The sequence below is a fragment of the Hipposideros armiger genome, unplaced genomic scaffold (assembly GCF_001890085.2).
Source record: "Hipposideros armiger isolate ML-2016 unplaced genomic scaffold, ASM189008v1 scaffold_467, whole genome shotgun sequence".
Lineage (NCBI taxonomy): Eukaryota > Metazoa > Chordata > Mammalia > Chiroptera > Hipposideridae > Hipposideros > Hipposideros armiger.
In genome coordinates, this window is record NW_017731817.1 from 33,321 (window position 1) to 49,478 (window position 16,158).

The window sequence follows — 16,158 nt, forward strand, 5'->3', positions numbered from 1 at the left end:
CCCTCGCTCCCTCACTTCTGTCAGGAATGAGCTCACTGCCACCTGACAGGCCTTCTGACCACCTGCCTAAAAGCGTGACCTGTCATGCCTTGCTCTCCTTAGTCTGCTGTAGTTTTCTACATACTCTTGAATTCGACCTTGGAGTACATATTTCCATGGTATATTATATATGAGATATGTATTTGCATTATATGCACGTGTTTCTCTTCATAGTCCTGTAACTGGCATTCTATCATTTATTTATTTATTAGTTTGTTATCAGTTTATTCCGTTCAGAACAAAAGCTCCAGTGAAGTAATTTATCTCTTTTCCTGTGGAATCCCCATAGCCTAGAAATGAGCTTAGTGCAGGTGAAGGAGGAATGGGTGGTGGCTTTATTCAAAGTCGCCCAAAACTGGAGACAACCCAGATGTCCTTCAAGCAGCGAATAAACAGCGGTATGTCCATGTTGAGCAATACAAAGGAACAAATTATTATAGATTACACAACAGCAAAAATAATCTCAAATTCATTATGCTATATGAGAAAAGCCAGACACAGAAGGTTACATATCATATGATTCCCTTTATAGGATTTTCTAGAAAAGGCAAAACCATAGTGATGAAAACCAGGGACATTACTTTTCTACATCATGACTGTGGTATTGGATATAGTACTCTGCATTTCTCTGTATACCAAAAAGAATGATTTTATTGTACACAATTTTTAAAAATCCTATATTTTCCTAAAACGCTGCACAACTGATATAGTCTGATAGGACGACAATTGACCAGACGGAACCTCAGTAGCCCCTTTAAGACGTGGCAGGCACTGGTCCAGTTCTCTGTAGTGCTCACCATTCCCTGTGGTCTCACACCTGGCTCCCTTCCCCCATTTAGGTTATCTGTCAGGTCCCTGTAGTCATTTAAGCGTGAGACTCTAGCATAAGCATAGTGCCATTAGCTCCAATAAAGATCTGGGTTCTACACTGTTCTAGCAACCTGGCCTGACCCTTCAGGCTGGGTTAGACAGGCTGCTCAGAAATCCCACACCACCCCATGGCAGGCTCTAGCATGCCTCTCTTCAGAGCGTCTTGACATTTCTTTCTGTATTTAGTTAGAATGCTGTTGATTTCCAATGGCAGAAATTCAGCTCAATCCAGCTTTAGTCAAACAGAAATGAGTTGTTTCGCGTGGCAGCTGGGGAGCTGGCCTCAAGGACTCATTTCGGCCCATTAGCATGCTTTCTCTTTCAGCGTTCCCTCTCCTGTCTTCATTCTTTTGGGTTGGTTGTCCTCGTGAGGCTGGAAGAAAGACCGCAAGCATCTTTGGATGTGTCTTCTTACAGCCTCGTAACCACAGAGGAACGAGAACTCCGCCCGCATCCCCACTAAGGAAAACCTGAACTCCAACTGTGGCCAGAGAGGAGGGCGCAGTGAAATTCCAGCCGACATCAGAAACACATGGTTGGAGTTAGGGGTGAAAAATGCCCCAAAGTGAGACACACTGCTCTGGGTTGATAAAATACCACATTTGCTAACTTGTCTTTATTTTCCACTATGCTCTTAAATCTTTTAAAAAGGGGCTGGCCGAGTAGCACGTTGGTGAAGAGCTGGCTTGGGATGCCAGAGGGTCCCGGTTCAGATCCCACATGAGGGCCAGTGACACTGCCCTCCACAGCTAAGATGCTGAACAACAGCTCGACCTGGGGCTGGGCTACTGTGAGTCGCCGGCTACAGCGTAGGCTGCTGTCCCCTGCTGCAGCAGGTTGCCATGGGCTACCATGTGTAACCGGCAACCAGCATGAGCGGCCAGCAGCTGCTGTGAGCGGCCGACCAGAGGTTAGCGACTGACCTGCCTCGCCTGGGAAAAGCACAATGATGGTGCCAGCTTGGGCCAGTGAAGCAACATCCTCCACAACTAGACTGAAGAACAAAACAACAGCAACGTGTCTGTCTCCCTTCCCCTGATTCCCCAGCGCTGTTCTCCTCCCCCAATTCCCCAATAAAATCTTTAAAAAAAAAAAAAAAGGATACTGTGTCTTTGTTTTCTGTACTTAGTACAGTACAGTGTCTGGCACAAAAGACTTTTAAAAATATTTTTAAATGGATGTTGAATGAAGGATAAAGATTAAATTGTCATAATAATACACCTTAGATTTTCCAAAACAATTCCAATCTCATGAAATGTGAATATTTTTTATTAAGATGATTCTTTTTCTAAAAGATTTTATTGGGGAATTGGGGAAGGGGAACAGTGATGGGGAATTGGAGAAGGGGAACAGCAAAATTGTTGTCCTTCAATCTTAGTTGTGGAGGGCACAGCTAGCTCAGCTCCAAGTAGTCCAGTCACCATCCGGCTGCCCGTCAGCAGCTCTCCGCCGCTCAGCTCAAGGTGCTGTGTTCAATCTTAGTTGCGGGTGGGCATAGCCCACCATCCCATGCAAGAGTCAAGCCAGCAACCTTGTTGTTAAGAGCATGTGCTCTCACCAGCTGAGTCCTCCGGCCACCTGTTGGCAGCTCAGTGGCAGCTCAGCTCGCACACAGCTCACTGGCCCATGTGGGAATTGAACTGGTGACTCTGTTGCTCAGAGTTCACTCTCTTAACCAACTGAGCCACTCAGCCAGTCCAAGATGGTTATTTAAATGAATAAATAATTTTACTTTATAGTTTGCTTATAAAATTATGTTCAGAAACCATATTCAGTACTTGGCCATACACTCCACTTTTGGTTTTGGTTCAGAAAGCTTAGCCGGCTGTGTTGGTTATAATTTTCGGCCTCCAAGTGCCCTTTAACACCCTCCTCTGGACAGCTCTGTGTCACTGGAGGCTGACCCTTTGGGCTGCATCTCCCTCGATACTTTCTGGGGGGCATCCATTGGGCTTGGTCAACCGCAGTCATGGCAGGAGGTCAGGTTGTATTAGAGTGAAAAAGCGAGAGTGGAGTACTTCTTCTGTGCTCTGTTTCATGTCTCTGGCTGTGGGTCTTTCCTCCATGACTACAGTTCCCAGGGGACAGTGGATCCTCCACACATCACAGTCTCACTGCAGTCACAGTGTGTACTTAGGCTTGGAGATGGTACTGGCTCCCTTTCATTGCTGCTGTATGCAAGCCTTATCCTCACAAGTACAATAGTTGCTTCATTTAAGCCCCATCAAGTGAAACAAGTGGGGTGGATTCTGTTTCCTGCCTACACCTTGACTCAACTATCAACCCTTCCTTACCAGGTGCAATTTACCAATCATTTCATTCCTCTAGGATAGTGGATCTTCCTCTTTGCTTCACATTGGAATTTCCCATGGAACTTCACAACAGACTGCTGCTGGGTTCCATCCCCAGGGAGTGGATTTGGCATCAGGATTTTAAAATCTCTCCAGGCCCTTCTATTGTGCAGCCAAAGTTGAGAAACATTGCTCTGACTCAGTTGACACTTGAACAACGCAGGTTTGGACTGCATGGTTCCATTTATATGCAGAATTTTTTAATTGACCCTCACAGTTCAAACCCACTTTGTTTAGGATACACAGGCGGTTGGGAATCCACATATGAGGAAGGCTGACTTAAGTTATACGCGGATTTTCAACTGAGCGGGCTGTTGGCGCCCCTAACACCTCCAACCACCCTGCGTTGTTTAAGGGTCAACTGTACATGATCCATTGTGGTTTATTTATTACAAATTATTGCCGTCTTCATTTAAAGTGATGCTATTTTCTACTCACCCATTCATGAAAGCGTTTTTTAAAAACAAAATAGAACAATTTTTTTCTTGATATTGTGTATTTTTTTTAAAAATTAAAGTTTATTTGTGTGATAATTGTTAGTATAGTTACATAGGTTTCAGGTGTACAATTCTGTAATAATACATCATCTACATATCACATTGTGTGTTCACAAAATAGAACAAATTTAGACGTATTTATATAACAGTTTCCTCAAGAGATTAGACACAATGGACAGGTGTTTCTGAAAAGCATAGAAATCCACTAGATGTACTTTTCTGGTTAGGTTTGTGTGGCAGGGTTTGCACAAGGGTAGAAAGGGCAATGGAAGCTCCATCAGGGGATACCACAAGAGAAAGAATTTCAGAATCACTCTGTGTTGGAACACTGCTCTCTTTGCACTATAATAATAGATGTACTAGCACTACATAATTAACTCATGCCACATTGATTGATTTGGTCTTGGCAATCTGCTCTGAGAAGGAACTATATTGGATCTGTCATTCACATCCTTTGGAACAATAAAATCAGCAGTGGCTACTGGCCTCATGAGAAAACCTCAAGTGTTCAAAGTTTAAGATGCCTTCACCATTTGGCAGGTTTTAAAATACAAAAGAAAAACAATCACATTCCCCTATTTAAAAGACAGCCACTTTTGCCTTGAGTTGCCAGCGACAGCATAGGCTGCAGTGGGGCTACAGTGGGTTGCCGTGAGCCTCCGTGAGTGGCCATCCAATGGCTGGCGAGTGACTGCCTCACCCGGGAAGAGCGCAATGATAATACCAAAATGGGCCAGTAAAGCAACGTCCTCCACTGCTAGACTGAAGAACAAAAAGGAACAGCAACTTGTCTGTTCCCCTTCCCCGATTCCCCAACGCTGTTCCCCTCCCCCAATTCCCCAATAAAAATCTTAAAAATAAATAAATAAAAAAAAGACGACCTTTATTTATTTATTTATTTATTTATTTATTTATTTATTTATTTATTTATTTTTATATATAGCTTTGGCAATATTCATTTTGCAAAGAAGATACTGCTCATTTGGGATTAGCAGTTTTCCTCAAGGCAAAACTAAGTCTCATGTTGCAAAAGCCTTATCACATAAGCAGATTAATTTTAATAGAGCATATTGGCATATATTATTATGCAAATACTTTTTTAAATTGGAAATTTTTTTTTAATTAAAGTTTACTGAGGTGACAATGGTTAGTAAAGTTACATAGGTTGCAGGTGTAAAATTCTGTAATACCACATTGTGAGTTCACCACCCGGAGTCAGTTCTCCTTCCATCACCATATATTTGATCTCTTTTACCCTCATCTACCACTCCTCTCCTCTCTTACCCTCTGGTAACCACTAAACTATTGTCTGTGTCTATGAGTTTTTGTTTCTTTATTTGTTTGTCTTGTTCCTTTGTTGTTTTCAGTTTTATATACCACACATCGGTGAAATCATATGGTTCTCGACTTTTTCTGTCTGATTTATTTCGTTTAGCATAATAATCTCAAGATCCATCCATTTTGTCGCAAATGGCACTATTTCATCTTTTCTTATGGCAGAGTAGTATTCCATTGTGTATATATACCACATCTTCTTTATCCAATCATCTATTGAAGGACACTTTGGTTTTTTGCATGTCTTGGCCACCATAAATAAAGCTGCAGTGAACATTGGAGCACATATATCTTTACGGATAAATTTTTCAGAGTTTTTGTGTAGATACCCAGGAGAGGGATTGTTTGGTCATATGGTAATTCTATTCTTAATTTTTTGAGGAACCTCTACACTGCCTTCCATAGTGGCTGCACCAATCTGCATTCCCACCAACAGTGTATGAGGGTTCTTTTTTCTCCATAGCCTTTCCAACACTTGTTATTATTTGTCTTGTTGATGATAGCTATTCTAACTCGTGAGAAGTGATATCTCATTGTAGTTTTTATTTGCATTTCTCTGATGATAAGTGATCTTGAGCATCTTCTCACATGTCTGTTGGTCATCTGTATGTCCTCTTTGGAGAAATGTCTATTCCGGTCCTCTGCCCATTTTTTAATTGGATTGTTTGGCCTTGTTTGTTGTTGAGTTGTATGAGTTCCTTATATATTTTGGATATTAGCCCCTTATCGGATATATTAGCCCCTTATAATCTGATAAGGGGCTTGTTTGCAAAAATCTTCTCCCATTTGGTTGGTTGCCTCTTTATTTTGTCAATGGTTTCTTTTGCTGTGCAGAAGCTTTTCAGTTTGATATAGTTCCATTTATTTATTTTAGCTTTTACTTCTCTTGCCTTTGAGGTTAAATTCATAAAATCCTCTCAGAACCCAAGGTTCATTAATACCTATGTTTTCTTCTATGCAGTTCATTGTTTCAGGTCTTACGTTTAGGTATTTGACCCATTTGGGTTAATTTTGGTACATGGTGACAGATAGAAGTCTAGTTTCATTCATTTGCACGTGGCTTTCCAGTTCTCCCAGCACCATTAATTGAAGAGGCTGTCTTTTCTCCATTGTATGTTTTTGGCTCCCTTGTCAAAAATTATCTGTCCATATTTATGTGGGTTTATTTCTGGGTTTTCGATTCTATTCCATTGATCTGTGTGTCTGTTTTTCTGCTAATACCATCCTGTTCTGATTATTGTTGCCCTATAGAACAAGTTGAAGTCAGGGAATGTGATACCTCCAGCATTGTTCTTTTTTCTTAAGATTGCTTTGTCTATTCAGGGTCTTCTGTGGTTCTATACAAATTTGATGATTTTTTGTTCTATTTCTTTAAAAAATGCCATTGGGATTTTGATGGGGATTGCATTAAATCCGTTTATTGCTTTGGGTAATATGGTGTTGCCTTACAGCCTTATCCTTAACTGCCCCCCCCACACCAGCCCCTGACCTAACAAGGTCACGAGGAAGTGTCTCAGAAAACTAAGACCCAGTGGAATGATATCAGTAAAGCTTCCTCAAGGGAGTGTCCTGGAAAACTGGGTCCTGACAGAATGATGTCTGTTATCTCCCTTAGTTCATGGCTGCAGCTGCAGCTGCACCATCCTGGGGGTTGTGTGTGTAGGGGTACAAAGGCACAACATGTGTTGGAGTACAAGGGGTCTGGCTGATGCTAATTGGCCTTAAGGCATTTAGCACACAGACTTTAGAAAAAATAAAAAAGTTTTACTCCTTTGAAGTTTCTTAATAAAAGCTTCACGTTGGCTCGATTAGGCACTCACTTCCAAAGAGAGAGAACTGCAGCCCCCTGGCCTCGTGTCATAAACCTATCTTTGTCTTTTTGTCTCTTGTATTTTCTTTCACCGTGCGCCATCCCCTCTCACTCATCACTGCCTGTGCTGCGCGGGACACGGCAATATGGCAATTTTAACTATGTTGATTCTTCCAATCCATGAACATGGAATGTTTTTCCATTTCTTTGTGCCTTCTTCAATTTCTTTTAAAAATGTCTTATAGTTTTCAGTGTATAGGTCTTTCACATCCTTGGTTAAGTTTATTCCTAGGTATTTTAGTCTTTTTGTTGCAATTGCAAAATAAAATGTTTTTTTTTATTTCTTTTTTTAAGATTTCATTGTTACTATGTAGGAATGCAATGGAGTTTTGTATATTGATTTTGTAGCTGGTGACTTTACTGTATTCGTTTACGGTTTCTAATAGCTTTTTGGTGGAGTCTTTAGCCACTTTTTATTTTATTTATTTATTTATTTATTTATTTATTTATTTTTAAAAGATTTTATTGGGGGATTGGGGGAGGGGAACAGTGCTGGGGAATCGGGGAAGGGGAACAGACAAGTTGCTGTCCTTTTGTTCTTCAGTCTAGTTGTGGAGGACGTCGCTTCACTGGCCTATGTTGGTATTGTCATTGCGCTCTTCCCCGCTGAGGCAGATGGGTCACTGGCCATTGGATAGCCACTCACGGTGGCTCACGGCAGCTCACCAAGGTGCATGCCAGCTGCCGGTCAGCCCCACTGTAGCCTACTCCATTGCTGGTGACTCACAGCAGCCCAGCTCCAGGTCGAGCTGTTGTTCACTATCTTAGCTGTAGAGGGCGCAGTGTCACTGGCCCTCATGTGGGATTCTACTGCTCAGAGCTGGTGTCCCAAGCCAACTCTTAACCAACGCTCCAGTCGGCCAGCCCTTTAGCCACTTTTTAAACACTACACATTTGGTAGTGGTGATCAGACTTAAAATCCTTGAGAGAGAGAACTTATTCTTTCCAGCCTCTCATTTCAAGGTTCCATAGATGTCTTGTGTAAATAAATACTGTGCCTGTATCACTTACCTGTTGCTGCATTAATCTCAGTGGTATGAAACAAGAAGCATTTATCTCTCACAGTTTGTGTGTCACTAGGTTAGGTCAGCTGGGGATAGCTGATTAGTTTGTTTGGGCTGTTACAACAAAATGCCATAAATTGGGTATTTTACAAACAACATGTATTTATTTCTTATACTTCTGGAGGCTGGAAATTCCAAGATGATGGCGCCAGTAGACTCCATGTCTGGTGAGAGCTTCCTAGGTAATAGACAGTTGTCTTTTCTCTGTATCCTCACATGGTGAAGGGGACTGGGGGGAGCCTCTTTTGTAAGGGCACTGACCCCCATCATGAGGGCTCCACCCTTATGACCTAATCACCTCCCAAAGGCCCCACCTTCTAATACCATCACCTCAAGGATGAGGATGTCAATATATGAATTTTAAGGGTACACAAACATTCAGATTATCACAGTTGCTCTCCCCAACATGTCTCATTTTCCTCCTGGATCAGTGGGTAGCCCAGGCAGATGTCTGCTAACACCCTAATGGCTAAAGCAAGTCACATGTCCAATCACAGTCAAAGGCTGGGGAAATAACATTCCACATTTAGTAGGAGGGACTACAAAGTTACACAGCGAAGGGGATACAGGGTGAGATGAAGAACTGGGAACAATAATTTAATTTACTACAGTACTCAGATAGTGCATCCCAACACAGTGCTTACAGGAGACTTTCTGGCTCTAGAGTGGCAGTCACTTACCTGTTCTACAACTCTGTCAGGAGGGTGCTTTTCTGTGTCCGGTCAGATGGAGGGTTACACTCACCCATAGGTAGACTGCCACAAGGAAATGGAGGTGATGTTGGCTTTTCTTGGCTGTCCTGCCCATTAGAACACCAAAACTGTCCCCAAAGAAGGAATGAGAGGTTTTGGGCAGGAGGGAAGAGTTAAATAGGTGAAGCACAGGGGATATTTCAGGGTGGTGGTACTGTTCTGTATGATACTATAATGGTAGATATGACACCATATTTTTGTCAAAAACCATAGAACTTTACAACACACAACGAGTGAACTTTAATATACAAAAATTTTTTAAAAATCATTTAAGAGGTCAGAGGTCCTGTTTGGAACTCCCAGTATGTATCCTCTTGGAGGTAGGTGGAAACTTTAAGTTGCATTCACAACATGTCTGCAGTGGCTGAGAGCTCCAGTTCTGGACAAAGTTTTGCCAGCACAGTTTGAAGAAGAGGATTTGCATAAAACCAAACCATGCTCATGAGTGAGCCACAACTTGAATTTGCAGAAATTTATTGGATATTCTGGAGCACGGAAACTAGAATGAGAGTACGTACTCTCAGGAATCAATGGCAGAGTCAATGGGGAAGGTAAAGAATAAGTTAGAGAACAAGAGGCAAAGGACAAAACACAAGAACACTTTCTAAAATTAAAGCTAAAATCAAATTTGGTGCCAGGATTTTAAAATATGGTAAACAGAACAATTACTGCTAAGAACAAAATTTATGTTCTGAGGGAGCAAAAGGCATAAATTTCGTACAGCAGAAGTAAAAAACATTAAAAACTTGGAACTATAAACAACAAGATAGACAATAAAAGATTCGAGGGACAAATCCAAGAGGCCTCTTATGCAAATATTATTACTTTCAGAAGGAGAAAACATATCACAGACAGTAACACAGAGAAGAAAAGTAACAATAAAAAAAAGTGAAATAAAAGAAATTTCTTGAAGTTAAAGATTCCAAATGAAACTGAACATAACCTCAAAAAATTACAGAAATATTCCAAGGGTAAAGAGACAATCTTATAAACTTTAAGGAAAAAATGCAGATCACTTATGGTGGTAATTGAATCTGACTGGTTATCTGACTTATAAATTATACTCTATACCAACAGACAATAGAATGACAATGGACTATTGAGAAAATAGGAGTAAGATACAAGAATTCTGAACCTAGCCAAGATATAATTTAATGCAAAAGAATGAGATTTGGGAGAAAGTAAGGATTCAATGTGTTTCAACCCTGGCAACCTATCTGAGGAAATATGTAGAAACTCTTGTAACCAAATAAAAGTCAATTGGAGCATGGATCTCATGATTTGGGAAAATAAGAGAATGCAGGAAACAGTGATAGTTAAATATAAATGGATTATATATTGATGATGTGACTGAAAATTTATAATACGTGTTAAGTCTTCTTTAACAGAAAAGGAAATTGTAAGAAAATTCCTAATAAAAGCTTGAAACAAAAATTTCCGGCTATGTCAGTAAAGGAGTGTGTGTACGTGTGTGTACACCCATGTGCATACACACATGTAGGGGTGGAGTGGGACGTACAATATGGAACAGGAAAATAAATGACCTCCTATCAGTAAGTGGGGATGAGATAAATTTCAAAGGGAAAAGTACTGGGAGCATAAGGATTATGTAACTTTTATATATTAATAGAGAAATCCAAATTTAGTAATGGCCACATGTGATTAATCAAGAACTACTAGTATAATGAAAAACAGTATCTTTTAAAAATTAACAGTGTAATAAAAAATGAAGAAAATTAGAAAAAATAGAAACTAAAAAGAACAATAAAGAATAGCAAATAAAAAGTAATATAAAAATCATAAAAGCAAGTATAAAAAGCATCATAATTACTGTAGGCTAAATTCTCCTATCAAAAGGCAAAGACTCTGATATTAGTTATAATATAAAACCCAGGTATAAGGTGTTTTTAGAACACACCAAAACAACGTTACAAAGAAAGATTGAAAATTAAGGGAAAGCAAACATTAAGTAACTGCAAAGAAAAGAAAAGAACTCAGCATGAATGACAATATTAATATTAACTAAAATGTAATTCAAAGCCAAAAGCATTAATGCGGTCGGAGGAAAAATGTAATGGAGAAAAGTTAATCAGTGAATAAATTGTGTATAAGTCATAAACATTAATAGATAAACAAAATAGCAGCCATAGATATAAAGCAAATATCCCAGAAATACAACTGGACATCAATGAAAACATTTTTATTGTGGGATGTTTTGAATATTCTTTCAGCATTTGACAGTTCAAGTATATAATTAGGCAAAGATTTAAGGGATTTGAAAAATATACATAAATAAATAAACTGTACATTTTTCTCTTCTTATATTTATGTAATACACAAATTAATCATATACTTGGCCTAAAAATCTTTGCTAAATTGCTCAAAGCAGAGTTTTGTTTGTTTTTTTACTTTCAAACAGGAAATCAATAATAAAAATATTTTTTTAATCCTCTAATTATTGGAAAATTAAGATACCTCTTCCACATATTTCCTGATTCAAAGGGGAAGTCAAAATTGAAATCACAAAGTAAGTATCGAAAAGAGACTAGGAAAAAACTTTATACCAAAACCTACTGGATATAGTTAAAGTGATGTTGGGAGGTGGGTGGGGGTTTATAGTTTTAAATTATTTTATTGTTTAAAAAGAGAAAATTACACAAAGTCATGAATATCATGTTTGGAACAATTTGGATATTATTTTTCCTTGATTTTTGGTAAAACAGCACAGGAGGCACTTTCACTGATTTCAGATTTTCTTCATGTGGACTATTTTCCTTTCTCATTTCGTCCCTTTGTCAATGTCACAGTAAGAATGAATTAAGTGATCAAGAATTTGTCTGTCTGAAAATTTGAAGAAAACAGGATGAAAAATTCCATTTAACTATTTAAGTGCTAAATAGAGAAACTTTAGGAAGGAGGCAAATACCTGATAACAGTACTCTATATACAAATTTGATGAGACCAAACAATCAAAAGGTATTATGTCTAATAGTTAAAAAGACACACTTGTGTATTTATTGCATAAAAAGAGCATACTTAATAGTCAAGGGATCGGCAGGCTTCATGGAAACAGCATGGGTTTTGGAATGAAACAGACTTAGGTTTCAGTTCTGTACTGGTAGTATTAGCAAGTCATCTGACCTCCCCATTTCTTCATTTTCTCATCTTTGAATACAGGTAATAATACTCACCTTGCCCGGGTGTGGGAATGGATTAGGAATGCTGTGTGTGAGACACCTAGACAGTGCCTGGGCACACAGTAACAGAGTGACAAACAAATAACAGAAGCTACTATTTCCAAAGTTGCATCGAAGCCCCGGCTGCTTTTCTGCCCACAGACGTTGGTAGGCTTTGCTGGCTTTGAGTGATAACTGACCATGGAAGGGCCCTTCAACTCCCTGGCTTCCATTGCCTCGACTGAAAAATGAAGGAATCTTGTCTGGTTTTGCACATCTCTGGCTCCCTAATCCTAATTACATGTTGTTTAAATAGTACAGAGTGAAGCTGTGAAACTTTGGTCATGTCCAGTAATTGTCACCTGTGCAGCCAAACCAAAAGAACCAAAAGAGAGAAAGAAAAAAATGACAACATGTTATCATGGTCTGTATTACAAATGCCAGCTGAGGTCTATAGATGAGGGCGTGGTGTGTGTGTGTGTGTGTGTGTATGTGTGTGTGTGTGTGTGTTCCTGTTTACTCTCCATTTATGTCCACTTATATGTTTTTGTGATCTCACATTTAATTTTGAGCCATACCTTTTGACCCCAGGATTTTTTACAATAGTTGAGGTACACTTTTCATAAAGTGAAATGCTCTGATATGTAACCCACAGCCAAATAATGAGATAGACCATGTCCACCACCCCAGAAAGACCTGCCATGCTCCTTCTCAGTCAATACCTCCAACCCCAAGACAGACAGATTCTGATTAGCTTCATCACAGGTAAGTTCTGATGACCTTCAAATGAATGAAATCATGAAAAATGTGTTATTTGGTGTCTGGCTTCTTTCACGCAGCATACTATTTTTGAGGTTCATACAACTTGATGACTATATCAATAATTCATTCTTTTTTTGTCTAGTCAGATTTCATTATGAGCATATACTATACTTTATCCTTTCTCCTGTTGGTGGAGATTTGGGTTGTATCCAGCTTGGGAGTATTAAGAATATAACGGTTATAAACATTTTCCTATGAGTCCTTTTGTGGGCATGTTTTTTTCTTCTCCTGGGTAAATACCTACAAGTGGAATTTCTGGATCATGGAATCAGTATGTGTTGAACATTATGAGAAACTGACAGATCTGTTTCCAAAGTGATTGTATTATTGTACACCTACCAGCTCCATATCATCAACATTTGCTATTGTCAGTCTCTTTAATTTTAAGCCTAAAATGCTTCTATTTCTCAATCTTATACCAGAGTTAAGTTTAAGATAAGCAAAAAAATAAATCTTTTTGATACCAAAGATAAGCATATAAGATGAATCAAGTTTGGCATGAACTAATAAAAAAGATGAGATTGTGTCAAATTTAATGTCAATTTAAACAACTGTTCAAAAAGGCTGCCAGTTGTAATGTAAAACTAACCATATTATTATGTATGCAGATTTTGTTTATGTGTATGCTGTTTTGTGTGTGCTGTTCCCTCTGCTTAGGAATGGTCCTGCTTCTCCTTGTCGTGCCGATCCATCCTTGACACTTAAAGGAGGTCTCCTGTGAGCAGCCCTCCCTAACCCACCATCAACCCACAGGGATGGGATTACCCCTCACAGGCTAATGGACTCAAAGAGTACTTCCATTACAGAGCTTATGGCTTCTAACTATGCACTGTCTCCCAGCCCTGACACTTAGTTCTCTGAGAAATTGATCAAGTGAGCATTTAAAGGTATTTGATCAATGAAGCTGATTGAGTGAATACATGCATTCTTAACAACACTGAATTACACCCTAAGAAGAAATACCCTTTGAATAACCGTATTTGTGGGAGTTTTCATTGGGAGGAAGTCATAGCTGAAAAATTCTGAAAAGCAGATTTCAGATAATTTTATCTTTTTTGGGGGGGGGGATGGTAAGTGGGGAGATGACAATCTTTACCAATACATAACAGAAGCCCAAAGAGTGGTCTGAATCACTTGAGGATTAAAACAATTTTGAAAACAGAATGGCCACTACAGACATGTAGTTCAATTTTCTCAAGTTATAAATACAGAAACTCAATACCAAATAGCGACACGCAGGGTTAGTGGGAACAAAGTTTCCATCTTTAGCTGCTAATCCTTCCTTCTTCTCCAGCTTTATTTTGGGTCTTCCTGGAGTCTTCTCTATCCCACCTCACACTGCCTTCTCTCCAGTCCCCCCCTACCCCCAGTTTACGAAATAATGCTGATACTCCCCCTCTATTTTTCAAAATATACCTGGTTCTGGGCTCCTATGCTACCTAAGAGGGCTAATCCCATAGAATAATGTAAACTGAGGTGCTGATAATTCAGCCTACAACATCTGCCCAGTTTTATTCTCTTGCATATTCGCTCAGCCCTATCACAAATGAGCTCTGCTGAGATATGTGCACCTGCTGAGACTGTCATCTCAGACAGTGGAAAATGACAAGAGGTTTGGGACATAAGAATTTGAAGGGAGCCTCCTCTTTGTTTGCCAGCCTCTGGCACAGCTGGCATTGGTGACCAGGCCATTCTAAAGCAAAGCTAAGAGAGAAACTCTAGAACTCATTGGAAGCTTATGCTACATGACCCAAGTCAGCGCAAAATGGCAAGGCTCTGGGGCATGAGCACTGGGGTGTCTTCCCCCAGTGCTGTCCAGAGGAAACCAGGAAAGTAAGCGAGCTAAGAAGCCAAAGCCTCGATGGGCCCTAAAGCTACCTTATCAGGTAACAGGTCATGTCTCAACTGTCCAGGAAGAAAAACCCTACTGGAGGACAATGCTTCCATGAAGGATCAGATTACCAAAGAATCTTGGAGGAAGCCCACCTAAGCAGAGCACTCTGAGGGGTCCTTAGTTCACCCTTCGGGGGCACCGTTAAGGCTCCGATTGAAAATGACACACAGACAAGAGACAGAGGGGCCTGACAGCCAGCCTGGTTTCCATGAGGGCAGAGGAGGGACAGCTTCATCTGTCTTGCAAGTCCTGGGCAGATGGGAACATCTACTTTTGGAAGACAGAAATGCTCAACCTATAGGGTCAAGTAAACATGGCTCCCAGAGATAAAAGAGCCCTGATAAAATGCAGGTGATGGTTTTATATCCGAACAAACCTAGGGAAAGGCAGGGAGAGCAGTCTTGGGCCACTGCGTGCTTCCGACCCAGTCCTGGAAAGATGGGAGCAGCAGACTTCAAGGACCCTCTCGGTGTCCTGAGGTGTCATGTCAGACTGGCCCAGAGGCATCTGTTCAGAGGAATGAAGCTCCTCTACCCTGTTTTTAATTGGATTGTTTGTTTTTTTGTTGTTGTTGTTGAGTTGTATGCGTTCGTTATATATTTGGATATTAGCCCCTAATCAGAGGGGCTGCTTGCAAATATCTTCTCCCATTCGGTTGGTTGCCTCTTTATTTTGCTGACGGTTTCTTTTGCTGTGCAAAAGCTTATAATTTCACTCACGTGTGGGACATGAAACTGAAAGCGACAAACAAGCAAAACCTCATAGACACAGACAACAGTATGGTGGTTACCAGAGGGGAAGCGGGGTGGGGGAAGGTGAAAAAGGGTAAAGGGAATCAGATATATGGTGACAGAGGGAGATTTGACTCTGGGTGGTGAGCACACAATGCAATATACAGGTGATATATTATAAAAATTGTACACTTGAAACCTATATAATTTAATAGCCAATGTCACTCCAATAAATATAATGAAAAAAAAGAGGGATGAAGCTCTGAGTGAGAAATGTAGACTTCTGTTTCTGCCTTAGAGTGAGGCAAGACATCTGTTTCTGGTATGTCCTTGGGACCCAACGTTCAAGCTCTGTTAGGGGCCTTTGCAGCATCAGCCCTCAGCCCATGAGGGTGGGAAATATTTCCCACCAACACACACACACACACACACACACACACACCATGTGTGTGCACACACATGTAAAGGCACACAGGCACACATGTGTGCAGACATACACATTCATACACACACACACACAGGCGCACATGCACACACACACACAGAGGCACACACAGGCACACACACACACAGGCACACACAGGCGCGCATGAACACACACACACACACAGGCACACACACACAGGCACACACAGGCGCGCATGAACACACACACACACAGGCACACACAGGCACGCACACACACACACAGGCGCGCGTGCACACACACACACAGAGGCACACACAGGCACACACACACACAGGCACGCGCACGCAC

The 16,158-nt window shown here is 40.5% G+C and overlaps 1 protein-coding gene across 1 annotated transcript in view; it reads right to left on the reverse strand.

The window, feature by feature from the left end:
- Positions 1-11,557: 11,557 nt before the first annotated feature.
- The window catches only part of TEX26 (testis expressed 26), a 22,254-nt gene continuing 17,653 nt past the window's right edge, over positions 11,558-16,158 (reverse strand). The window contains 1 exon segment of the mRNA XM_019666333.1: positions 11,558-11,619. Within this exon segment, the coding sequence (XP_019521878.1) occupies positions 11,558-11,619 (62 nt within the window).